The following is a 27,550-nucleotide window of genomic DNA, read 5'->3' on the forward strand; positions in this document are numbered from 1 at the left end:
CAACCAGCCCCTCAACAGTGGGTTTGTTCAATAAATGATATTACATCCATATAATGGAATTAATATGCAGGTATTAAAAAAAGGAAGATCTCTGGATACTGATACGCAAAGGGCTCCAGAATCCATCCTTAAACTTACTTTACAGCAGAGTTTGAGCCGTGGCACAGTGGAAACGAATCCAACTAGGAACCATGAGGTTGCAGGTTCCATCCCTGGCCTTGCTTAATGGGTTAAGGATCCAGTGTTGCCGTGAGCTGTGGTGTAGGTCACAGACTCGGCTGGGATCCTGCGTTACTGTGGCTGTGGCGTAGGCCGGAGGCTACAGCTCCCATTGAACCCCCAGCCTGGGAACCTCTATATGATGCAGGTACAGCCCTAAAAAAAACCAAAAAACAAACAAACAAAAACTTACTTTACAGCAAGCCGATGTTGCTCGGTGGAAAGGTCTTCCGCTCTTCGACCTAATCCTATGAAAAGAAGTATTTAGAAATAAGATGTTTGCAGGGAAGGGGAAAACTAAATCCTCAAAGACGCTTTTAAAACTCATTGGAAAAAAGTGATTTATTTCTGTTTCATAAATCATCAAGGTGCCCCAGTTTCCCTTCTTTAAACGCCCTGGGTCAAAGGCCTGCCCATAAGTACATGTATAAGGAGGAAGGTCTCCACAGGTTCTTATGAAGAGGGGAGAATGCAGGGGTGGCCCCTATTTAATAGGCACAATATGAATGGGGATCCCAGAGGCCCCTCCATACCTCATCTACTCCTTACCATGTTGTACATGTTTTTGTTGCTACAGGAGAGACGTAAGGTGCTTTTTCAACCTGCCCTGCTCAACTGCCTCCCTGCTAATGCTGGGTGCAGATATCTGGTACAAGCTGGGAATGGAATGGAAGGGAAGGGAATGGGAGAGAGGGAGATGGGGAAAGGAAGTGGGGATTTTCCCCTTCCAAAAAACCAGGAAATGTAACCCTGAATGCAGGGAAAACACAAAAGAATTATCAGGAGATTTTTCTTCTTTTAAAAACTCATCCATGCCAGAAAAACTCCGACCAAGTCATACACATGCTTCCTATAAAATCTGTATGTGAACTTATAGTCTAGCAAAAGAAGTCGATTTTACAATGTATATTCATCTTAACATCATCTTAAAAGCAAAAGAAGGAGATTGTAAAATGTATATTCAGCTAAGCTGGATTATGGTCACTGACCATCAAGGCAACTCAAAAACATGCCTAAGTGAAGGCAGAATGTTTCTGGAATTTACTTGTTCCTCCCACATACAAGGGAAAAAGAGAAAAAGGCAAATAAACATTTTGCCGCATGTAAGGGATATCCCCCAAAATAGGGTAAACCGAGAATGCTTTAAAAAGTAAGTTTTGGCAAAAAGCCTATATATTAAAAACAAAACAAAACCGAGAAGCAATGTTTTAAAACACACACACACACTTTTTTCTAAGATCTCATCAAATAGTATAGCTCTGACAATTCCAGAAATGAACTTGGTTTTAGCTATTAACTTGGGTTGCTAACATCAGTCTATCACCACTACCAAGTGGTTTCCAGATACAAAAGCACAGGCCAGTTCACTCCCTTTTGCCCAAGGCTTTCCAAATATAGGCAGGATATAAAAATCTCATATCCTGGAAACCTCTCAGTTCTGAACAAACCAGGACAGTTGGTCACCCTAGAAAGCCTCCATCCTCAGAATAAAGTTACTCAGTTCTCTTGCAGCAACGTGGATGGAACTAGAGACTCTCAGACTAAGTGAAGTAAGTCAGAAAGAGAAAGACACATGCCATAGGCTATCGCTTCTCTCTGGAATCTAATATACAGCACACATGAATCTTTCCACTGAAAAGAAACACATGGACTTGGAGAACAGACTTGTGGTTGCCAAGGGGGAGGGGCAGGGAGTGGGATGGATGGGAGTCTGGGATTAATAGATGCAAACTATTGCATTAGGAGTGGATAAGCAGTGAGATCCTGCCGTATAGCACAGGGAACCTTATCTGGTCACTTGTGATGGAACATGATGAAGGATAATGTGAGAAAAAAAATGTGTGTGTGTGTGTGACTGAGTCACTTTGCTGTACAGTAGAAATTGACAGAACACAGTAAACCAACTATAATGGAAAAAATAAAAATCATTTTAAAAAAAAATAACGTTATTCCGTTCTCTACAGAATGACGAAACCACCAAGTATGAAGTTGGAATAAACAGGGTCAAAATAAAATTAAATCAGTTCCCAAGCTTTAAGGAAAAACAAGAAGACTAAATCTTCCCAACCTGTCAACACATAAAGAAGTTTCAACAGTCACAAAGGCTTTGCCAGAGCCATACAAATCCACAGAATATACTTTGACTAACTGCACCTGGCATCTCCTAAGCCCGCATTGAAACCATCCACTCAGCAGAAAGTGTGTCTTCCTTCCTGGAACCCAGTGCTCTTCTTAACAGTGGAAATAATCACACTTTCTGGCCATTTTCAGGAAGGGCTTGAGTGAAGAAAATGTTCTGTTTTATACAAACAGAAGATTCTTCCTCTTCCCAGCTTTTATAGAGTCAGGCTAATCTCATTAAATTACTTTCTAAGCCAAAAAAAAAAAAAAAGTGGGCTTCATCCAATGCTGGTGTCCTTTAAGAAGAATAAGAGGTAGAAATGTGGGGACTTCCTGTTGTGGTGCAGCGGAAAAGAATCCAACAAGGATCCCTGAGGACACGGATTCGATCCCTGGCCTCACGCGGTGGGTTAAGGAACTGGCGTTGTTGTGAACCAGGGTATAGGTTGCAGACGTGGCTTGATCTCACATTGCTGTGGCTCTGGTGCAGGCCAGCAGCTGCCGCTCCAATTCAACCCCTAGCCTGGGAACTTCCATATGCTGTGGTTGTGGCCCTAGAAACAAACAAAACAAAACAAAAAGGTTTGTTGGGGGGGGATAAATGTGGATACAGACACAGGGGTGAAGGCCATGTGAAGATGGAGGCAGACATTGGAGTATCGTCTCTATAAACCAAGGAATGACAAGAACTGCCAGCAACCACCTAGAGCTAAGACAGAGGCTTGGAACAAATTTCCATTCAATGCCTCCAGAAGGAAGCTGCACGGCTCCTAGAGAGAAGAACACGTGTGGACGTCTGTTAATAAATGGAACGCTGTTCTCAAAAAAACAAACAAAAGCGACGGTTAACTCGCCAATGACGTTGCATCTTTTATTACACCATGAGCTTCTCAGAGATTAAATCGAAGGAAAAGGACGCCATTTTTTCTTAACAGATTTGGAAAGGAGGGGCCGAGGGAGCCATAAATTAGCTTAAATTGAAAACACTGTAATGCTCAACAGAAAGCCTGTTCTCCATGCAAATCCTGCAGTGAAGACTACGGCTTCAGCAGGGAAATGGTAAGTCATAGCTGGAAAGGTAAAAAGCTATGGTTAAAGTGGACTGCAAATGTTTGGCAGGATATAGCAAGATCTGCCAGCCCTCGTCGGGCCTTTAGACTGTGTCTACAGTAGAAAAGAAGAGCTCCGAATGTCAGCCTTAACCTTAGAACCAAGAGGAGGGCTGTCTGTCTCACCATCATGAACTTGGAATGCCAAGGTTGTGATCTTCTGAGTGACTATCATCAGAGGCCTAAAAGGAAGACAGAAAACAATCAAGGTTGGCAAGACTGTCACTGGAAAAAACACTTATTCCATTTCTGGGCATGGCGGTTTTTCATCTTGAGGATTATTAAATAAAATACAAAAACGCTGAATTCAAAACAATTTTCATTTCCCTTCCAAATCACTTTAAATAAGGAGAACAATGAACAAGATCACACTACAAAGTCCCACTTGGGCTATAATGAAAGCTACATGCCAGGACCAGTACCACCAGCATCTCCTGGAGCTTGTTAGAAACAGCATCTCCCACTCCATGAGGCCAAACCCAGAAAATGAGAATCTGAACTTCTAACAAGATCGCCATGGAATTCAGATGCACATTTAAGTGTAAGAAATATTGGCTTGGGAGATAGCTAATCCAGTCCCCTGCTTCCACCTGGATGGATATATATTTTGGCTTCTTCATAGCGGTAAGGAACCCGACTAGTATCCATGAAGACGCAGGTTTGATCCCTGGTCTCGCTCAGTGGGTTAAGGATCTGGCATTGCTGTGAGCTGTGGCATAGGTTGCAGAGGTAGCTCAGACTTGGCGGGCTATTGCTGTGGCTGTGGTGTAGGCTGGTGGCTGCAGCTCTGATTCGATCCCTAGCCTAGGAAGTGACACCCATGTGAACAAGTGTGTCAGGATAATTCAGTGGAGGCAGGAATGGTCTTTTCAACAAATAATGAGGGACACCTAGATATCCACATTAAAAAGCATACAAAAAGGAATTAAAAATGGGTCAGAGACCTAAATGTGAGAACTAAACTATAAACCTCTTAGAAGGAAACACAGGCATAAATGTTCATGACCTTATATTTGGCAATGGCTTCTCAGATGTAACACCAAAGGCACAAGTACCAAAAGAAAAAATAGATTAAATGGATATCATTAAAACTTAAAAATTGTTTGCTTCAAAGGATCCACACCAGCAAGAAAGTGAAAAGACATTTTACAGAATGTATGAAAATATGTGCAAATCAAACATCTGCTAAGGGACTTGTACTAGAATATATAAAGAACTCTTTCAACTCAACAACAACAACAACAACAACAACAACAAAAAAACCCAAAATAACCAGTTTAAAAATAGCCAGAGTCAAGTTCCTCAACTGTGAAATGGGAAAGTTGGGATAGAAGAGTTTTACCTGCATGCTTTCATCATTTGCACTAGGAAATTAGCTTTAGGATCAAAATGTTCAAAGGCTCGATATTTATGAATTAAATAAATAGTAATAAGGATTATTTCCTGAAAAAAAATCCTATTTAATGTGGGTAGAAGTAGGTATTATGCTTTTCTTTTTTTCCTGATGGAGCTGTATCTCTTTACCACTAAGCTAAAATACATAATCCTAATCCTAAAAAAAAAAAAAAAAAAAAAAAAAGAGTTCCTGGCATGGCTCAGTGGTAAAGAACCCACTAGTATCCATGAGGACAAGGGTTTGGTCCTTGGCCTTGTTCTGTGGGTCAAGGATCCAGCATTGCCATGAGCTGTGGTGTAGGTCGCAGACAAAGCTTGGATCCCAAGCTGCTGTGGCGTAGGGTGGCAGCTGTAGCTCTGGTTGAACCTCTAGCCTGGGAACCTCCTAAAAAGGTGCAGCCCTAAAAAGACAGAAAAAAAAAAGAAAGATCTACGAATGGTGATAAAGCCTATGAAAAGATGCTCAACAGAGAAGTTCCCATCATGGCGCAGCGGTTAACAAATCTGACTAGGAACCATGAGGTTGTGGGTTCGATCCCTGGCCTTGCTCAGTGGGTTAAGGATCCGGCATTGCCATGAGCTGTGGTGTAGGTTGCAGACGCAGCTCGGATCCCGCGTTGCTGTGGCTCTGGCGTAGGCTGGCAGCTACAGCTCCAATTAGACCCCTAGCCTGGGAATCTCCATATGCTGCGGGAGCGGCCCAAGAAATGGCAAAAAGACAAAAAAAGAAAAAGAAAAAAGAAAAGGTGCTCAACAGAAATCCGCCATCAGAGAAATGCAAAGCAAAGCCACGAGATACCACTTCTCAAGCACCAGGATGACCAGAATCAAAAGGACAGATTGTGTTGCCCATGAGGTGGAGAATTGCAACCCTCAGACATGACTGGTGAGAATACTAAATGGTACAGTTGCTTGAAAAACAGTCTGGCAGTTTCTAAAAAGTTTAAACATAGAACACCTGTATGACCAGGCAATTCCCTTTCTAGGTATATACCCCTGAGAAATAAAAATGTCAACACAAAAAATTATACATACATTTTCAGAACAGCATTATTCATAACAGCGCAAAAGGAAATAACCCATCAACTGACAAATGGATAAATAAATATCCATCCAATAGAATATTATTCAGCAACAAGAAGAATGACATACTGGAGTTCCCGTCATGGCACGTCGGAAATGAATCCAACTAGGAACCATGAGGTTGCAGGCTCGATCCCTGGCCTCGCTCGGTGGGTTAAGGATTGGACATTGCTGTGAGCTGTGGTGGAGGTCATAGATGCGGCTCGGATCTCGAGTTACTGTGGCTGTGGCATAGGCTGGCAGCTATAGCTCCAAATGGACCCCTATCCTGGGAACCTCCGTATGCCACTTATGTGGTCCTAAAAAGCAAAAAAAAGAAAAGAGAAAGAAGAAGAACATACTGATACATGCTACAACATGGATAGACCTTGAAAACATTATGCTAAGTGAAAGAAGCCAGACATAAGTGGCCACCTATTATATGATTCCATTTATAGGAAATATCTAAAATAGGCAAATCCATAGAGAAATGAAGTAGATTGCTGGCTGCCTAAGGCTGGGGCAATTAGGAGGAAACGAGGCGTGATTGCTAATGCATACAGATTTTCTTGGGGGGGGGGACCAAAATGTAAAATTAACTGTGGTTGATGATTACACTCTGTCAATTCACTCTGCACACATGCTGACACCCACTGAATTGTATGCTCTCAGGGGATGAATTGTATGGTATGTGAATTCTCTCTCAGTAAAGCTACAATTACAATGACACTGTTTTCCCAATCATCTAGCCTAGTTCAGTACCTTTAATAGCTCTATTCTGGCCCAATGAGACAAGATAAAATCCCACGGCTCTACTGCCATACCTTCCTTCAAACCTTGTTAGCTTAGCCAGGTTTTTTGATCTCCATTCCCAAGGCTGAATTTGCTGCCTCTGACCTGTGGACTAATGGCTCATTTACTAGAAGGCTGAGGTTCTGGTCAGCATCCTAAGACAGCATCCCTGAGATGACCCCCTTTCTGGCTTCCAATGAGCTCAGGCCCCGCCCAGGTATGGGAGGAAGGGGTAGGACACACATCTTTGGGCCAAGGCTGGTATGTCAACTGCACTCAGCACACTTTTCCTTTCAGTCCTCTGGTTCTCATTCCCATTTTCCATCTCTTTAAAATAATAAGCATGTCATATTTTAAACTATCAATATACACGAACACAATAAACTATGTTAAACAGAGTATCAATGAATGCACTTTGAAATTGTAACACCTACGCTCACCGCTAAACCTTATTTGCAAAAGCCCAATGGCCAGTGTTTAAAACAAGACTCTTAAGGTATGAGGTGCAGGGGAGGGAAAGTGAGTCTAACTACCGAAGAGGGGGGAATCTGTGCTCTGCCAGGGCAGGGGACAAGTGGATGTGACAGACAAGAAAGCCCCCAGGGTGGGTCATTCTAGGGCAGCAAGACAAACAACTGACACTGATTTTGACCATGCTCTTTTATAGTGAAAAAAATAACTGCTTCCAGAACATGGGGAGGCTTGGATCCTAGATAGAAGGACAGCATCAAAACTTTCTACAAAACCAAACTGGTCTTAAAGACAACATAACTTTGCATCTTCTTGCTATGCAACAAAAACTCTGAGCCAGGATGCATAACAGATACTGAGACTTGCTTTTCTTATCACAATCAAGCGACTTTTAAAAAATGACTTTTTTTTTTTTTTGGCTTCCAAAGCCTTTTTGTCTTTTCTTTTTCCCTTGTAAGATTGTTAAGTCCAAGGAATTAGTAATAGGACCTAAACTCCCAGCCTTCTTTACACAAAGCCCAGCACAAATTTTTTGTAATTGGAGACGCACGTTGCAGTGGCTATGCAATTTGGATTTTTACACACTTATCAGTCAGAGAGAGGCCTTGCCCTTGAATCTATGGGAACCATCTGATCAATCTGAAACAAAGGTTTGAGTCCAGCATGGCTGAGGTAGGGCCACTTCTCTTTCACCTCTTTTGTGGACTTTTTTCAGTGCTAATCCTTGAAAGGCTAGCAGCAGCCCAAAGGAGAAACATAAAATAAGCAAATCTCGAAATCCCTTTGCAAATTGCCCTTCTTTTTTCCATATGATAGAGACTAAAAATTTGCACATACTGGGCTGGTCAGGTGGCATGATCAAGATGTCACAAACCAACAGACGAAATCATTTCCCATGGAACAAAAGGGCAAGTGATATTTCTATAATGCCCAATAGGATAACCGAGAACACAAGCAGCTATTGTTCCACTGGTACAGGCTGCAGTTTATATGCATGCGCAATATACATTCAAAATATATTTAAATTGGAGTTCCCATTGTGGCTCAGCAGTTAACAAATCTGACTAGCATACACAAGGCTGAAGGATCAACCCCTGGCCTTGCTCAGTAGGTTAAGAATCTGGCATTGCCATGAGCTGTGGTGTAGGTTGCAAACACAGCTCAGATCCTGCATTGCTATGGCTGTGGTGTAGGCCAGCAGCTACAGCTCCGATTCGACCCTTAGTCTGGGAACCACTGTATGCTGTGGGTGTGGCCCTAAAAAAGGAAAAAAAAATACATACATACATACATACATATATATATATATATATTTTAAAATAACCTTTAGGATTTCATCTTATAATTATATGAAATAATAAAGGAATTAGTAAAATCGCCAATAAAGAATACCCTACCAACTCCAGAGAGAATCCCTGTCTTAACATTTATCATTTCCTTCTATTCCTTTCTCTACACATGCCCACATTCATAAAAATGGAATCTTAATACATGTATTTGTTTTGTGGTTTGATTTTCCATTATATTGCAAGCATTCTCCAGTGTCATTCTCCAGTGTCATTAAATATTCTCTGAAGACATCATTTTTAATAGACTCATATTAGGTACCATAATTTAATCATTCACCTCTTTTGGACCATTTAGGACGCTTCCAGTTTTTCACTATTATTGACAACAGTTGAACACACTTATGAATAAATTTGATTTCCTTAAAGTAATTTCATTTCTAGGAATTTATCCTGTTACAGGATATAAACCTTTTTAAAAAATCCTTGCTTAAAATTTATGGCTAAATTGCCTTCCAGAAGGGTTGTACCAATTTATACTCCCACTAGCAGCATATAAATGTTCTCATTTCATAATGTTTTCAAAAACACATGGGCACCTCAAACTGCCAGCATGATGGGAGAGCAATTATCTGCCTGAATCTGGCCTCGCCTGTCAAAGAAGTGAAGGTTTCTTCATGCTGCTTCCCTCAGAAGAAAATTCGATTGCACCCTTCTGTGAGCAAAAAAGATCAGTTCCCTCGCACGGACTTAAAAGGAATCAAGTATCAGCTTTATGACAAGCAATTGTTGAGCTTCCCCAGGGAAAACACTGCGTGTTCCCGTCGTTTTAATAACCCACATTCACAGAGAAAACACGGAAGGACAGTGGCCTCTGCATGGACTGATACAGATTGCATCAGCAGCACTAGGAGAAGTCTATTTCGTGTTTTATCCTCACCATGAACACTTGACTTGATGACTTTCGGGGTGATAAATAAAATTTCAAGCCCCAGGATAATCTCAATAACCTCAATATGTGTCCTCCACACTAAAAACATAGATGTTGTTGGACACAAACACAAGCATAATCCAATCCTGTTCAATTCCTGTCTGTGCTCTTATTCTAAATAAGTCTGCTCAGCACTTAAACTCATATGCACGCCCATAGAGAGAAGCTACCTTATCGGGCTGCTTTAAAACTCTGGGTTCAGGGTTCCTGTTGTGGCTCAGCGGGTTAAGAACTCGACATGGTGCCCATGAGGATGTGGGTTTAATCCCCGGCCTCGCTCAGTTGGCTATGGCTCCAGAGTTGCCACGAGCTGCTGCTAGGTTGCAGGTGCAGCTCAGATCCGGCATTGCTGTGGCGTAGGCCCACATTTGCATCTTCAATTCAACCCCTAGCCTGGGAATTTCCTGTGCCACAGGTTTGGGCATAAGAAGAAAACAAAACAAAACAAAAAGGCAAAAAAAAAAAAAACCCCCACCAGGTTCAACTTCAGATTGCTACTTGATGCCGCCACAAAATCCTAAGTAAGAGTTTTTAGACTGAAATAAACAGCAGTGTTGAACAAATTCCATTCTGAAGGAGAGCTGGTCATGACTTGCATGTTCATAATGAGAACAGACATGGTAAAGAGACTCTCTTGCTGACAATCTGATTTAAAACATCTTGTCCATTTCAGGCAGGCACGTACCTCTCTCTGTTTCTGACCTTATCCAAGAAGATGGATTTCTACCAGTAAGGCCCTGTGCATTTAAGGTGACAGGAAAAAATAATGCTGCCGCTTAATAGTGACCTATAATTTAAAAAAAAAAAGGCACACCCCCCCCCCAAGAACTGGATAAAGTACAGTCACTTGGCAATTAAGAGATCTAAACCAAATGACTTATACAAGAGAAGACACATTTTCATTGTATCCTTTCCTTAACAAGTGTCCATTGTTTTTTAAACAGTTTGCAGCTTCGTGTGTCAAGTCCGAGACGGCTTAATGCAAGGAGATCCCCCCAAAATGCCAGAGAACAAATACCCTTAAGGAAAGTGACTATGCCACTGAAAGCGGAGTGGACAGGAACTGATTTCCACCCTCCGCTGCTCTCAAACTCCAAATCCACCCCAATTCACGAACACGTGACTCTTTCCCAGAAATGCCCTTTATTTTTTCCTGTTGGTAACTCTCCACATTACACTAAACCATCATTCAAGAGTTCAGGCTTTTCTGGATAAAACCAGTGGAGGAAGAGATGTGACGAGAGCAGGAATAAATGTGAGCATGAAGGGTCTTTTACCCCGCGTGCCCAGGCGCAGGGGGTGGCTGTTAGCTCATCAGAGGGTGTGGAATCATAAAAGGATGTGTATTCATTTCCTAGAGCTGCCATAAGAGATTCCCACAAATTGGGTGGCTTAAAAGCAGAAACTTAATGTCTCACAGTTCTGGAGGACAGAAAGTCCAAAGTCAAGGTTGGAGCCCCTGTCTTCCCAGAGGGCCTGATGCTAGGGGCTAATGGGCCCAGCACTGCCGCTGGAAGTCAAACAAACACAGCTCGTGACCTCTGCCAAGTGGCTTTGAAGGTGATCCAAGCAGCTCCTTAACTGTACATAGGTGACCTGGGGTGGGGGTGGCTGGCAGGTGCAGCAGCTGCCTCTTTACACTGAACATAGACCCTCTGGCCCCTGTAAATACTGGATCAGTGAATTAATAAAACTCTCCTAAAAAATGGTGGTGGTGGTGGTGGGAAGGAGTTCCTGCTGCAGTGGGTTAAGGATCCAACTGCAGTGGCTGGAAGAAAGAGCTGCAGAGGGGCAGGTTCAATCCCCAGCCCAGTGCAGTGGGTTAAAGGATCTGGCATTGCCACAGCTGCAGTGTAGGTTGAAGTGTGGCTTGGATTCAAATCCTGGCCCAGACATTTCCGTATGCCTGAGTGTGGCCATTAAAAAAAAAAATGAGGAGTTCCCGTTGAGGCTTAGCAGAAACAATCCCTGGCTGCGCTCAGTGGGTTAAGGATACGGTGCTGCCATCAGCTGTGGTGTAGGTTGCAGATGTGGCTTGGATCCCGTGTTACTGTGGCTGCGGTGTAGGGTGGCAGCTGTAGTTTCAATTTGACCCCTAGCCTGGGAACTTCCATATGCCCCAAATGCAACCACAAAAAGCAAAGAAAGAAAGGAAGGAAATGAAAAAAGCAAAATCAAGGTGTTGGCAGAGTTGATTTTTTTCTAGAAGCTCAGGGAGAATCTGTTCCATGCATCCTTCTAGCTTCTGAGGATGATGGCCATCCTTAGACTTGCTTGATTGACATCTGCATTGCTCTTATCTCTGCCTCCATTTTCATGAGGCCATTTCCCCTCTGTGTGTCTCTGGGTCTGCATCACTCATGACCTTTTTTTTTTTTAGGGCGCACCCGCAGCTTATGGAGGTTCCCAGGCTAGGGGTCCAATCAGAGCTACAGCTGCCTGCCACAGCCACAGCCACAGCAGGGCAGGATCCACAGTCAAGGTCCCAAAACAACGCTCTGTCTTCTGAATCCTCTTCAGTGTGTAGGGACAGTTCTGTGGCACAATGTGCAAAGTTCACAGAAATGAGCGGTAAGTTGTAGCCCTTTTTTTTCTTACTAACTCTTCTCTACCAGCTCACAGAATGGAAGGCAATTCAACCAGAAGAGAAGCCCCGGTTCTCCCTGACCTCGGGCTGCCTGCAGAGAACAGAACTGAACTCCTAAGGAAGTAACGCGGAAAATACACAAAATGTCATGAGGACGAGCTCTGCTTTCATGCCCATTGCTCAAGATTCACAAAAAGTTATTACTGAACAAACATCAACAGAGCATAGAGTTTTCAAGGATCCACCTGCCATCTTCACCAGGTGACCACTCAGGAGAGGGGTGGCCAAGGTGCCAGACAAATTTTTAGAAGATGTATAGATACTCCTGCTGTGTTGGGCATTGCCCTTCTCCTTGCTGGAAGTTTGAGGGGTCTGGGGAGAGAGGTCAGGTGGCCAAGGACCACTTGAAGGAGTCAGGAAAGCAGCTATTTGTCCGCTTAGTATGGGAGAATTTTGTATTATAACCAGGAAGAGATAAATACCAACCCTGTGTTAAGGTCCTTAAAATAGGGGTTGGCAGACTTTTTCTGCAAAGAGCAAGATAGTAAATATTTTGGCTTTTGTGGGTCATGTGGTTTTGGTCACAACGACTCAACTCTACCACTGTTGTACAAAAGCAGCCAGAGCAACCATCATTGAGTAACTGCCTGATTGTGCTCCAATATAACTACAAAAACAAGTGACGGAACATATATGGCCATAGTTTGGCTGTAGTTTGCAACCCCCATCTTGTAACACGGCAAAGCCCACCATCCTACAGTGTAACCAGATCTTCAACCTCCGCCTCATTAGCTCAGTCTTACCAACTGATTTAACCAGCCACCAATGATTCTTATGGACACACGTGATTTTTACAGACCACCAGGGACTAAGTCAAAGTCAGCAGTCCCACTGCTCCCATCCAACTTAAGATACTCACCCAGAAAAATCTGTAGTGAGGATTCCATAGTGGAAGATGTATATTCGGCTGATATGGCATATTGTAAGGTATCCCATTGCTACAAAAAAGGAGTATCTGGAAGCAGAAACACAAAGGATTGGATTACTGTGCATGAAAATACACGCTCAATTTTCTCTTCTTCTTCCTCTCCCTCATGTGTAATTAGTCACAATATCCCAAGTGGTTCATCTACCTCCCAGCCCATCCCCTGTCCTTTCTCACCCACTGCTCTGAACCCTTCATCTTTTCTCACCTGGACCACTGCACTAGTTTTCAACTTGGGCAGCATAACAGAATTACCTGGAGTGTGGGGGGTTGGGGGAGGCACCTGGTCCCACCCCCAGATATTCTGATATCATTGGTAGGGGGTCCACCTGGCAGGTGTAACTCCAACGTGCAGCCAGAGCTGGAGCCCCTGGCCTGTAAGGTCCTGCACTCAGAGGCTCCTCTTCACAAACCTTCCTGTTTACACAAGGATCTCCCTGAAATACAAATCATCACTATACTGCCAACCACTCCCTTCCTGAAACATTCTGTTCTCTTGGCTTCTTTTCTCCTTATTTTCTCCACGCCTCTCTGGTCAATTCTTCCAAGGCTCTTGCTCAGCTTATCTTCCTCCATCTATTCCTTAGTGGTAGCTCGTCGTGTTCTGCTCAGGACCCCCCCTGTTGATGCTTGAGACTCCTGTTACGACCTACTCAAGTCCACTCCATGGCCTCCTTCAGAGGCTGGCCCTCACCACCCTAGAGTATGAACTAGCAATGTGTGTACACACACACTGTTCAGAACATTCATCACCTGCTACTAGAAAGACATGTGAATCTGATTAACTACTATCTCGTGTACTAGGCTGAAAGCTCCATCAAGGCAAGAATGGTCATGTGGGTTTCATTCATCATTGGCACCTACTGTATGTTGAATGAACAAACAACTAAATGAATGCTACTTGCCTTTGAAGCCTCCAGTGGATCCCACTATCTAATCACATCAAAACTCCTAAGTACAGCAGCCAAGGTGCTTCACGTGCTAAGCTCTTTCCCTTTCTGGACTCTTGTTTAGCCACATTCCGTGTCCCCCTATGTTAAACCACACTGGACTGCTTCCTTTCCAGAATGACATCCTGCATTCTCAGGCCAGGTATCTTCCCACGTGTTCCTTCCTCTGCCTGCAACTCTTTTTCTCCATCCTCAGTCCATCTGGAAACTTTCTAATTATCAGATTAAGTCTCAGCTCTGATAGCACCTGGCATAGTCTTGCTCCATCCTTTCCACTCTCACTCCCAACGCCATACATTGCTTCACTGCCTGATTTCTCTAGTGTTACATGCTAACCTATGTAATTACAATGTTAAAATTACATGTAATCATCTATTTCCCCAACTCATTGTGACCTTGAGCAACCCAACCCTTGGCCATAGAAGGTGTTCACTTAACTGTTACTTGAAATGGACTGAAATGAAAACATTAAACATCTTTAATGGGTCAGGAGCCCATCAGAAACAAATTCACAGGGGATGACTTTTAAACGTGCACTATAAAACAGAGAAGATATATATTCTGATATCAAATTATCTTGAAATTCACAAATTCACAATAAAATAACTCATGGGGACTAGATCAACATAAGGAAAAGTAAAGCACAGATAATACAAAGTCATTTGTTAGCCAGGGAACGCCAGATGCCAAGCATGATAGATTTCTATAAACTCTAAAGCATTCTGTGGCTTTAGCTCTCTTTACCAGTATTTGCAAACAGAGATGTTACTACACAAAAAATATTTTTTCCCTCCCCTGGGTTCATCTCTAACCCTTTCCAAACCAAGAAGATGGTGCACAAAGCAAGTGTCCATGCAAAAGCAAATCCCTGAAGAGCTGAAGGATGGAGTTAAAGTCTTTTTGCCTCCAGTACCTTCTGCTCTTCTCAAGCCAGTTCACAAGGGTGAAGGCAGAAGTACAAAGCAGATCCAGACAGATTCTTCCTTAGAACCAAAAGGAGCTAGACCCATACCTCTCTGTGACCCCACCCTCTCCACCCAGAGAGAAAAGCAAGTTCAATTCAACTGTTATCCTAAGACCCACCATTCAAGGATAGGGCTAAGTATGAAAACCCAGAACAACAGGACAACACAGTCATGCCCTGGACCAACCTGAAACATCCAAGGAAACCAGAAGCAGTGGAGAGGGCATGTATTCTAGAGGCAGACCAGCACGAGCTCAAATCCCAGCCCTGGCAAAAGTATCCTTGGTGTGAGAGGTCAGGACAGCAGGTATTTTAGGAAGGAAGGGTGTGGTAGAGTTTGGGACCTAAGCAATGGTAACAGTATCCTATTGACCTAGGGGGTGGTTATAGGGGTACATTCACTTTGTGAAAATTCATTATGCTGTACATTGATTTACTTCTCCAAGATTTCATTTTTTTTTTCATTTCCGAAAAAAAATCTATATCCTATAGAGTTGTCCTAGAAAGAATATATTTGTAGTAATGATAGAAAATATTATATGTAATATATTAAGTGATACACTAAGAGTTGCATATCAAAAATAATACAACATAATATATTTAAAAGAGCTTGGCCTAGCACTTGACACCAAGCAAGTTCTCCAAAATTGGTAACTGATCTCCAAGTTCCCATGTGAGGACTCCCGTCCTTGCAGATGCTATGTTCTGTTCCTGTTGTTCACATAAATTAACGCCTGTGACTTCTGCCCAACAGAGCATCTTCAGAAGGAAACAGAAACGGTACCGCAAGAACTCTAGACAAATCCTGGCTAACAAGAGTCAGCCCTGAAATGGGTTAGTTCCACTAGGCAGCACATCCTAGACTTTCCCTCCTATTCCCAGCCACAGGGCAGAACTCATAACTCGGTGAGGAGAAGAGGTAACAACTCACCAAGAACCCAGAAATCCTGGTCTTGAAGATAACTTAAGTCCAAAGCACCATAAACCCTGCATTTTATAGGCAGGAAATCTGCTCTGCAGAGAAGCTGCCTGGCTTTTCTGAACTCACACACTGCCAGAAAGAGTCAGATTTCCTGACTCCAGCCTCGTGTTCTTTCCCAGGAGCCAGAGTTAACAACTTCCATCCACTAGGAAATGGGACCCACTCCCTACTTTTGCAGGCTTGGCAATGACACAAGCGAAAAAGAGGAAGAACTTGCTCTGGTCTTTTTGCTCTTTGGTCTTATGACCTGGCTGTCTGCTACTCCAATATTGTTGTCTGTAAAGGGCTCAGCTCTGCCAAGGAGGGAGGATTCCATTCCCGGCCAGAGGCTAATACAGCAAACCTGGACACACAGCTTGACCCCTCTGAAAAACAGACTAAGCCCTACCAGCATCACACAAGGGTGGGAAAAGCTGACAATTTACAATTTGTTGGGAGTTCCAGTTGTGTCACAGTGGAAACAAATCTGACTAGTATCCATGAAGTTGGATCCCTGGCCTCACTCAGTGGGTTAAGGATCTTGCGCTGCTGTGGCTGCGTAGGCAGGCAGCTGCAGCTCTGATTCGACTCCATGCCTGGGTACTTCCATATACCACAGGTGTGGCCCTAAAAAGCAAATAAATAAATAAATAAATAAACAAATAAACAAACAAACTAGAACCTACAATTTGTCAGCTGGTTGGAAAACTGCTCTGGAGATGTGATGACATTTTTATTGATCATTTAATTGCTTCTGCCATCAAGTACAGGAAAAGCCAAGGACTTTTACCTCCCACTGAAACGAGCATGTCTGACATAATAAGAAGCATTCCCCAAACACATTCTTAACAGATTAGAAATATGGATTTTCTACTTCCTTTCCGAAGGAATGATACTACCCCCTTCAGGAAGGACACATAGAAGAGAGATGATTAGAATTCAAACTTCCAGGGCTCTTTTGAAACCTAGGTTGAATGACTCTACAAGTTAAAGGCAGGCAAAAATAGTTTCCTTTGAAAACCAGAAATTTATTGGAAGCAACTGCAAGAGGACACACTAAAAGTTAAATTCCAATTTGTTTTAATGAGAGTTGCAATGTTTACTTTAGGTTCTCTCTTGGTATTGTTTTGTTTTGTTTTGTTTTTTGCCACACAGGCAGCAGGTGGAAGTTCCTCAGACAGGAATCAAACCTGAACCACACAGCAGTGACCAGAGCCATAGCGGTGAGTACGGAGGAGCCTTAACCCTCTAGGCCATCAGAGAACTCCCTAAATGCCTTTTTTTTTTTTTTTTTTTGGTCTTTTCAGATCTGCACCTATGGCATATGGAGGTTCCCAGGCTAGGGGTCTAATCGGAGCTGTAGCCGCTGACCTACGCCAGAGCCACAGCAACGCGGGATCTAAGCCGAATCTGCAACCTACACCACAGCTCACGGCAGCGCCGGATCCCTAACGCACTGAGCAAGGCCAGGGATCAAACCCGTAACCCATGGTTCCTAGTCATATTCGTTGACCACTAAGCCTCGACGGGAACTCCTCCTATGTTTTTAAGAAGGAAAACTATTGTGCTAATAGTCTTATGAATCAAAGAGATTTCTGAGGCTGAAATAAGGCATTTACTTTTTCAGAGAAGCTATCAGAAAGGAAGCCAGAGAAGGGTAAACGTCTTTGCAAGCATATTCATTCCTTCGTTACATAAATATTTATTGAGCCTTCACTTGTGCCAGGTATTGTTCTAGGCTCTGAGGATACGCCACAGAACAAGAGAGAAAAGTCTTTGTTTTCACAGAGCTTACATTCCAGTGTTACTGAAAGGCCGAATTAATTCTGAGGTTTCAGAAAGACCATGGGAGACAGAAAATGCAAAACAGATACTCCAGGATCTTCTATGAGTGCCAAGCCCGTAGCCTTCAAGGTGGAATTAAATTAGTTCTGTACTTTGAAATCAGAGTATCATGGTAAGAATATTTCTTCCTTTTTTGAGGAAGAACTTTCATTGGACATATTTAAAGCCTAAGGTTTCGATATATTTCGTACTCAGAAAATCAGTCAAAATAATGAGCCTATCCATCACCCCCAGTCCCCAGTTGCTTCATGTTTCTTGTGGTCCCTCTCATATCTCCCTGAACCATCTCACCCCCACTTATCTCTGATCTGATTTCTGTCACTACATATAAATTGGCATTTTTTAGGGCTGCATCCACAGCATAGACAAGTTCCCAGGCTAGAGGTTGAATCAGAGCTGCAGCTGAGGCCTACGCCACAGCTACAGCAACTTGGGATCCGAGACCTATCTGCAACCTATGCCGTAGCTTGAGGCAATGCCAGATCCTTAACCCATTGAGCAAGGCCAGGGATTGAACCCACATCCTCATGGATACTAATTGGGTTCTTAACCCCTGAACCACAATGGGAACTCCTGAATTGGCATTTTTGAGAAGAGAATTTGTGTGGCATCCTTCATTCCACCTATTTATTTTGAGATGCACCCATGTCATTGTGTATGGTATTTTCTCATGCTTTTTTCTTGCTGAGTAGTACTCCACTACAGTGACCATTCAGGCTGCTCCCAGGTTGTTGCTATTACAAATGAGGCAGCCTAATCATGATAAACTCTCTTTCACCTGAGTCCCAATTCACATCATACTTTTTCCAGAAAGGTTTCTCTGAAGACTCCCTGAATTTAAGGTTTCCCCTCCCTCCTTTCTGATAGCCCAGAGAACTCAGAAATTAAATTGCTAATTTAGGAATTAAATTACTAAATTAAATTAGTAATTAAATTACTGTGGCAAATGGGGAAAGAGGTACATCTCAAAGATCACAAAAGATGTCACCTTGCATTGTTCCTCCCCAGGGTCTTACCTGTGAATATTGGATACGCTGGCAGTGACCATGAGTCCATAGCACATTAACACCAAGACAAAAAGATGCAAAGAGTACCTGGAGGACATCACGGGGAAGAAGAGGGGACACTGAGTATATTTCATATCTACATACCTCTTGGCCACCCGTACTGCATCTCCACCTCCACTCCCACCAAAAAGCAGATGATCAGTTAATTCATGTTTAGGCAAGATAAAATAAATCAAGTATTTTTGTTCTATGTAATTCAAACTGTATCTTGAAATGACACTAGGAAGTCATGATGTAGCCTGCCAACTTCAGTGAAGAGAGTTCGTTCTAATTTTAAAGTACTAAGACCATTATTTCATTCTATTTTATGGCTGAGAGGTATTTTTTTGTTCTTTTTATGGCTGAGTAGTATTCCATTGTGTATCTGTACCACATCTTCTTAATCCATTCATCTGTCATTGGACATTTAGGTTGTTTCCAGGTCTTGGCTCTAGTGAATAGTACTGCAGTGAATACATGGGTACATGTATCTTTTTGAGTGAAAATTTCATCTGGATATATGCCCAGGAGTGGGATTACTGGGTCATATGGAAGTTCTATATTTAATTTTCGGAGAAACCTCCATATTGCTTTCCACAGTGGTTGCACCAATTTACATTCCCAGCAACAGTTGAGGAGGGTTCCCTTTTCTCCACACCCTCTCCAGCTTTTATTATTTATAGACTTACTAACGATAGCCATTCTGAAGTGAAGTAAGAAAGAGAAAGACAAACACAATATGCTATCACTAATATGTGGAATCTAAAATATAGCACAGGAGTTCCCATTGGGGCTCAGTGGAAACAAATCTGACCAGAATCCAATAGGATGCCGGTTCGATCCCTGGCATCACTCAGTGGGTTAATGATCTGGCATTGCTGTGAGCTGTAGGGTAGGTTGTAGATACGGCTCAGATCTGGCATTGCTGTCGTTGTGGTGTAGGCCGGTGGCTACAGCTCTGATTCAATCCCCTAGCCTGGGAATCCCCATATGCTGCAGGTGTGACCCTAAAAAGACAAAAATAAATTAAATTAAATATAGCCCAGATGAATCTATCTACAAAACAGAAACAGACTCACAGACATGGAGAACAGATTTGTGAGGGGGAGGGGGAAGGGAGTGGCAGGGACTGGGAGTTTGGAGTTAGCAGATGCAAACTATTACATTTAGAATGGATGAGCAATGAGGTCCTACTGTATAGCACAGGGAACTATATCCAATCATTGTGATAGAACATGATGGAAGATTATATGAAAAAAAGAATGCATATATATATATGGGTGGATGACTGGGTCACTTTGCTGTGTAGCAGAAATTGAGAGAACATTGTATATCAACTACAATTTTAAAAATGAAAAAAAAAAAAAAAATACCCAGACCACAACTGAGCTGCATACACATCATCCTTTCTCCAAATTTTTGTTGAAGGAGGAGACATAATCTTACTACCCTGAATGAATTTATAAATTCCCTTGAGTTGTATTTCTAGAAGTGTTCATTCCTAAAATCTCTTTCCCAGGAAGTACCCCTCCCAGGGTACTTCCCCAGCTTACCTAGTAGAGAAAAGTCTCAAGAGTACTGGCTTTCTCTGTTAAAGACCAACACACTCCCTAAGACTCACATTCAAGCCATTGTTCTACTTTAAGTGCAGGATTAATGCCAGTATCTCTAGTGATGCAAGAAAAACACCAATACAACCAATGACCAGGAAAGATTCCTTGTTGGGAAAATTAAACTTTGTAACATTCCATTTGCATGACCCAGGGTGAGATCAGCAGAAGTCTAATTTTAAGAAAAATTCACTGAATTGGTTTCTAAAAGGCAGTTGGTCTCTTGGTCCAGGTTCTTACAATAAATGGAGATTCTCATAACATCCCCATTATTTCACAGTTAGAAGAAACATCATGTATTTCTTTCCCTAGTGCCTGGGAAATGCCAAGAAAATCACCACAAAACACCCAAATGATAAATATTTGACTTTCAGAGGCTCATACTCACCAGCCGAAGCAAAAGATGACAAAATAGATGCCAAAGATGGTGGCAAATGCATGCCGGACATCAGGGCTGGTTTTACCGGGACTTAGGTAGATGCGGAACCAGAAAGCAGCAAACAAAGCAAAGAGCTGGCAGGCCACAAAATTCACCTACATGGGGGAAAAAAGAGAGAATCGAAACCTTTAGTGCTTGACCTGTGTGCACCTTTTCCTTCCTTTTTTCAGATTTCTTCATCTGCATCTCAGGCTCGGATGTGGAGGGTTTCCTCAGCAGAACATTCGTTTGGAGGAGGAGGTACGAGAGATTGAAGAGATGATCCGCAAAGTTGTTTCTCCAATCCTTTGACTCGGGCCACGGCTGCTTTCCCGCCGACTGGGAGGTCACTGTCCTGCCCATCTCCCAGTGTTACCCTAAGATAAAGAATGTGTTCTTTCTGCGACGCAGCTGAATCAGCTCCACGAGGCTTCCCTCACAGGTACCCAAGAAGTCAAAAGCCTCTCCAAAACAATCATCAGCTGTTTTCTGACTCCAATTTTTCTCTTTTTTTTTTTTTTTTTTTTTTTTTGGTCTTTTTGCCATTTCTTGGGCTGCTCCTGCAGCATATGGAGGTTCCCAGGCTAGGGGTCGAATCGGAGCTGTAGCTGCCAGCCTACGCCAGAGCCACAGCAACGCGGGATCCGAGCCGCGTCTGCGACCTACACCACAGCTCATGGCAACGCCGGATCGTTAACCCACTGAGCAAGGGCAGGGACCGAACCCGCAACCTCATGGTTCCTAGTCAGATTCGTTAACCACTGCGCCTCGACGGGAACTCCCAATTTTTCTCATTTTAAATTAACACCTGGTAAGCAAGAGCATTGCTCAAATCCAATGTATAACACTAAATGCACATACACACACCCAAAACCCAGACCTGCATTAAACTTGCAACACCAATACCTATCCAGTTATGCATAATAGGCACCATATTTCCTTAGAAAAATCTCAGTGATCTCTCTTTTGAAAGTATTTTACTGCAGTTCTTGCTGTGATGCAGTAGGTTAAGAATCTAACTGCAGCGGCTCAGGTCACTGCGGAGGCACAGGTTCAATCCTTGGCTCAGCTCCGTGAGTTAAAGGATCCTGCATGGCCAAAGCTACGGCATTAAGTCACAGCTACAGCTTGGATTCAACCCCTGGCCTGGGAACAGCCACATGCCACAGGTGCAGCCATTGAAAAAAAAAAATTACCTAAAAGAAACTATACAATAATTCCTTGATACTCTTGGGAAAGAGCAGCTGCTTTAACACAAAACCAAAATACAGTAAGTGGTTTAACCATGAATTAACCCTGGAAAAGCAGTTTAAACTTTTCAGAGCATTCAGAATGAAAACTTCAGTATCAATTTGCTTTTAGAAGGGATCTAGGATATAAGTATTTGAGTAGACCCTCAATTTCAGCCTCAACAGCTTTTCATGCTACAAAGACTGTGGCTGCTAGTGAAATTCATCAGGGCAGTGGTCGAGGCAGGACCAGCTCCACCCAAGCTCATTTGTTTTCCCAACAACAACAACAACAAAGAATAAACGCCCTGTAATTCAAAGAAAACAATACCTTCAGAAAATTTATTTTGTTTTAAAAATTGACTGTGCTGGGGTTCCCCTCTATTGAGAGATCCTTCTTTACCAGTCTTTCCAGAAATTTATTCCTGCGACTGCCCACGCTCCCTTTCCACCTTGAAAGAGAGATGAACATGGGTTTTACTCTGCATGATGTGGTCATATCTCTTTGAAGCCTAAATACACAACTACCAACTCTCCCTCTCTCTCTCACACACACGCACTACACACACAATTAGAAAAATAACTTGTCTTAGCAAGGTTCAGAATGTAAAAGAACTGGTAGCTAGAAAGTCAAAGTTAAGATCACCTGTAGGCGATCAATCATACATTCTTTCATTGTCCAGATCCAAGGGCCAGCCCACAGTCACAGCAGCACGTACTTGCTCAGAAGAGCAACCAAGGGGAAACTGGCTCCATTCTTTTTCGCTGGCCGGTAATTATAGAGCATCCCCGCCCAGGAGGAGTGATCCAGAGGCTAGCGCAGCAGTTCTCAAAACTATGGTCCCCAGACTAGCAGCATAAGCAGCATCACCTGGAAACTTGTTAGAAACACACATTCTCAGGCCCTACCTCAGACCTACTAAATTAGACCCTCCCAGCGTGAGCCCAGTAATCTGAGTTTTAACAGGTTCCCCAGATGACTTGGATCTTCGTTTGAGAGCAATTGGGATAGAGGGGGAAAAGGCATAATCCCTGCCTTCAAAGTAATAAAAGTCAATTCAGATCTAACAAGAAGTGGACAAAAAAAAAAAAAAAATCAAAATTGTCCAGAACTATTTTAAATAGGCATTTGAATCCATTGTAATAATAAACCTCACCCCACCTGTATATTGTGCCTTGAGATACTACTTAATAATATGACACATCACAATTGACAGGATACTCAATATATTGTTTGTTTAATCAGTAAACAAATAATAGGCAGCTGGGGGAAAAGGAGGTATAATCCCTGCTTTCAGGAGTTTATAATCTAATTGGCAAGAGAATGCAAACAACCTACAAGTAACTATAAAGTAGCAATAACACAGTGAGTAATTACTATGTGCCCTGTAGATCCAAAGAAAATGACAAGAAGCTCATGGTTAAGAAGGGATGAGATTCAGGCAGACAATCAGGAAAATTCCTGAAATAGGTGAAAATTGAGGACCATTACAAACACTAAAAAAGACTGTTACCTGTGTGCTACCCTCCACCATTCTGATAGAATCGGCCTGGTGTCAGGACTTTTCAAAGTGTCTAGGTGATTCTAATAAGCAGGCAGGATGGTTTAGACGAATGAAGAGCTCCTGGTTTAGACAAATAAAGAGAGAGACCTAGAGAGGGACCCACCAGAAGCTGGGCCTTCCAGGAATGAAAAACACCAGTACAGACCAGGAAGGTTGGCGCGTGCAAGCTTGGGGCAAGGACGATGTGGTACAGATTTAAGAGTGATCAGGAAGTTCCCATCGTGGCTCAGAGGTAATGAGCCCAACTAGTATCCATGAGGATGTGGGTTCGATCTCTGGCCTTGCTGAGTGGGTTAAGCATCTGGAGTTGCTGTGAGCTCTGTTATAGGTCTCAGGTGCGGCTTGGATCCCACATGGCTGTGGCTGTGGCATAGGTAGGTAGCTGTAGCTCCAATTGGACTCCTAGCCTGGAAACTTCCACATGCTGCAGGTGCAGCCCTAAAAAGCAAAACAAACAAACAAAAAAACAGAGTGATGAAAGCCTGGTGGCCATCACTCAGCCAACCCAGGCCTTCTCAGGTCTGCTGAGCTGAGCTGGGCTAGTCATCTTCAAGACCCCTTCAAACCTATTTCCAAGGAAAAGAGGGCCTCACCGTGGGAAAACTGCATCAAATCTTGTCACCCCAGCAACTGAAAAGGACAAAGAGAGGACTCACTTGACGACTGAAGCAATCTGCCATTTTTCAGTCACCAAAATATCATGCGTAGTCACTGAATGCCCCAGTTCTGACATTCACTGTAAGTGGGTAGCCTTAAGTAATTCACGGATTTAACTCCACAAACATTTACTGGTTGACTCTGTATGACAGATACTGGGGACAGTGAGCAAGACGCTGTCACTACCCTCAAGTTAAGAAAAGACTTACAGCCACTGGGTTTCAATTCCCTTTACTGAACTGATCCCTCGTGCCTCTTCCAGCTCTAATGGCTTCTGATTCCACAGCAAATCAGATCCTTTCCCCTTAACCTTTAATGGTAAATGCCACACTTTGCTATGGATTAAAGCTCCCCCCCAAACACAAACCCAATCCACTCTCCCACCCTCCTCCCAGGAGTGAGTCAAGGATGGCAGGCTCAGAGTTCAGCGGCAAACTATTCCAAGGCAAAAGTAGAAGCCCACAACAGCAGCACTTGGTTCTAGCAGGAAGGTTCTAGCAGACTTGCTTTTCAATTGCCACAGGTGCCTCTTAAAAGGTACAGGCTGAACCACAATTTGAGACCACTTCACACCCATTAGGATGGTAATTCTTTTAAAAACAAAATAACAAGGATTGGCAAGGACGTGGAGAAGTTAGAACATGTGTGCACTCCTGGTGGGAATGCAAAAGGGTGCAGCCGCTGTGGGAAATAGTACGGTGGTTCTTCAAAACAGTAAAATAGAATTACATGCAATCCAGCAATTTCACTTCTGTGTATGTACCCACAAGAACTGAAAGATGGGGCTTGAAGAAATATCAACCCACCATGTTTACGTCAGCATCATACACAGTAGCCATAGGGGAACCAACCCAAATGGCCACCAACAGGTGAATGGATAAACAAAATATGGAGTAAATATACACATACAATGCAGTATTATTTGGCCTTCAAATGGGGGAAATTCTGGCACATGCTGCAACATGGATGCACCTTGAAGATATTATGCTAAATGAAATAATCCAGACACAGAAGGACAAATAGTATCTGATTCCACTTACATGAAGTACCTAGAATAGTAAAACTCTTAGAAACTGAGAGTAGAATGGTGGTTGCCAGGGACGGAGGGATGGAGAAAAGAGGATTATACTGTTGAATGGATACAGTTTCATTTTTGCAAGATGAAAAGAGTTCTGGAGATGGATGGTGGTGCTGGTTGCACAAGAGTGTGAATGTACTTAACACCACTGAACTATATGCTTTAAAATGGAAAATGTTATATTATGCATATTTTACTACAGTTTTAAAAAAAAGTAAAGGCTGAAGCATGTTAACAATTTCTTTGTGTTTCCTAATTCATATCAATACTGGTAACTGGGGAGTTCCCATTGTGGCTTATCGGAAACGAATCTGGCCAGTATCCATGAGGACACAGGTTCGATCCCTGGCCTCGCTCAGTGGGTTAAGGCTCTGGTGTTGCCGTGAGCTGTAGTGTAGGTGGAAGACGCAGCTCAGATCTGATGTTGCTGTTGCTGTGGCTGTGGTGTAGGCCAGCAGCTACAGCTCAGATTGGATCCCTAGCCTGGGAACCTCCATATGCTAAGGGTGCAGTCCTAAAAAGACAAAAAAACTAAAAAATAAATACCGGTAGATGGGAGGAACTATGACTATCTCTATGGCCAAGACTGGCTAGCTGCCATGACAAAACTCTTATAAGAGCAGAACTAGATCTTTGCTCCTTTCTTCTCAAAATTGGAGGCATTATATTTTAGAAATATACCTAAAGATGCATTTGATTTCATGTATGGGATCTACTTCCAAATGATCTTGATGGATGGGGAGAGTGGAGTGAGTATAAATCCGTGGTCCCCAACTGGGGATGCTTTGCTCCCTGGGGGATAGTTTGTTGTCACAACGAGAAAGCAGGTAAGGGTACTACCGGCATCTAGTGGGTGGAGGCCAGACAGGGTTAAACATCCTACAAGGCACAGGAGAGCCTCCCACCCCAAAAATGTTCCAGTCCAAAATGTCAGTAGTGCCAAGGTTAAGAAAGCCTGGTGGAGATGAAACGGGATTGACTGCGAGTTTCCAAGTGTTGATGCTGAAGTGCTGGGAACATGAAAGTTCACTCCATTGATCTCTCCACTTTCACATATGTTTGAACCTTTCCATAATAAACAGGTTTTTAAATCACACAACTTGGAAAGCCAGTCACTGACCTGAGATGACATAGATTTTAACCCCTAGTGATGCCAAGTAATTGAAACTTTATCCACATCAGAGACACAGCTGAGTGAGTAATGTATGTAAATATAGAAATAAACCAGAACCATACAGGGATCATACTTTCCTAAGTAGGAAAAGAACCCCCTTTTATGAAATGATCAAACTCCTGAAAGAAGAGAATCAGATTGTAACAAATGCAAGAGAAAAAGATCTACCTTCGATAATGATCAAATTAAGCACTTGGAATCTCCCAGCCCATGACCTGCAACAGATCCAGTGGTGACCAGCAGAGCCAGATCACTGGGCTGCAAGACCCAGCTCCCTGCTCACTGGTTGAAAAGTTATAAAACGCACTTCATCTTGGCTCCCAGTCCACACGATGGAGGTAATGATCATAGTAATAGCTCACAGGGTTGGGTTTTGTTTTCATTTTTGTCTTTTTAGGGCTGCACCCAAGCATATGGAAGTTCCCAAGCTGGGAGTCAAATAAATCGGAGCTGTAGCTGTCAACACAGCCACAGCAACACAGGATCCGAGCTGCGTCTGCAACCTGTGCCACGGCTCATGGCAACGCCAGATCCTTAACCCACTGAGTGAGGCCAGGGATTGAGCCCATGTCCTCATGGGTACTAGTCGGGTTCGTTATTGCTGAGCCATGACGGGAACTCCCACACAGGGTTGTTTTGAAGACTAAAGAAGCTAATGTAGAAGATTACTCGAAACAGTCCCAACACTGATAAACACTTGCAATTAATACTATTCTATAACCACTAAATTAAAACACACATGGCGCACAGATTAAACTCCATATGGGGTTACCACTGTTGAGCTGTTAAGACTGGCTTCCCCAGGCTCCACCCTGCTGCCCTTGGATGGATTTCCTTTTCCACCCATCACTTAGGCGGCTACCTGAGTCTTTCCAGGTGTCCTTTCTTCCACAGGGAAAGGCAATGCAGCCTGGGATGAAAAGAGTCAATTTCTGAGTTTTCTAGCAGCAGAGGGAAATCTAAAAGTCAAGGCAGTCTCCAGAAATTTAGGACAGATTTCTTTTTTCCTTTTTTAATGCTGAAAGTTTATCTTCA

At 43.0% G+C, this 27,550-nt stretch overlaps 1 protein-coding gene across 5 annotated transcripts in view; it reads right to left on the reverse strand.

Moving 5' to 3' along the window:
- MBOAT1 (membrane bound O-acyltransferase domain containing 1) overlaps window positions 1–27,550 on the reverse strand; it is a 112,280-nt gene that overhangs the window by 34,076 nt on the left and 50,654 nt on the right. For 4 of the 5 annotated variants that reach the window (XM_047794564.1, XM_047794563.1, XM_047794565.1 and 1 more), the window contains exons 2-6: window positions 20,783–20,928; window positions 18,755–18,832; window positions 12,953–13,048; window positions 3,576–3,631; window positions 413–467 (exon numbers count right to left, since the gene is read on the reverse strand). In XM_047794564.1, coding sequence (XP_047650520.1) covers window positions 413–467; window positions 3,576–3,631; window positions 12,953–13,048; window positions 18,755–18,832; window positions 20,783–20,928 — 431 coding nt within the window. Of the gene's footprint in view, window positions 1–412; window positions 468–3,575; window positions 3,632–12,952; window positions 13,049–13,273; window positions 13,444–18,754; window positions 18,833–20,782; window positions 20,929–27,550 lie in introns of those variants that run through there. The other variant, XM_047794566.1, reaches the window with a different exon arrangement.

The sequence above is a fragment of the Phacochoerus africanus genome, chromosome 9 (genome assembly GCF_016906955.1).
Source record: "Phacochoerus africanus isolate WHEZ1 chromosome 9, ROS_Pafr_v1, whole genome shotgun sequence".
Taxonomy (NCBI): Eukaryota; Metazoa; Chordata; class Mammalia; order Artiodactyla; family Suidae; genus Phacochoerus; species Phacochoerus africanus.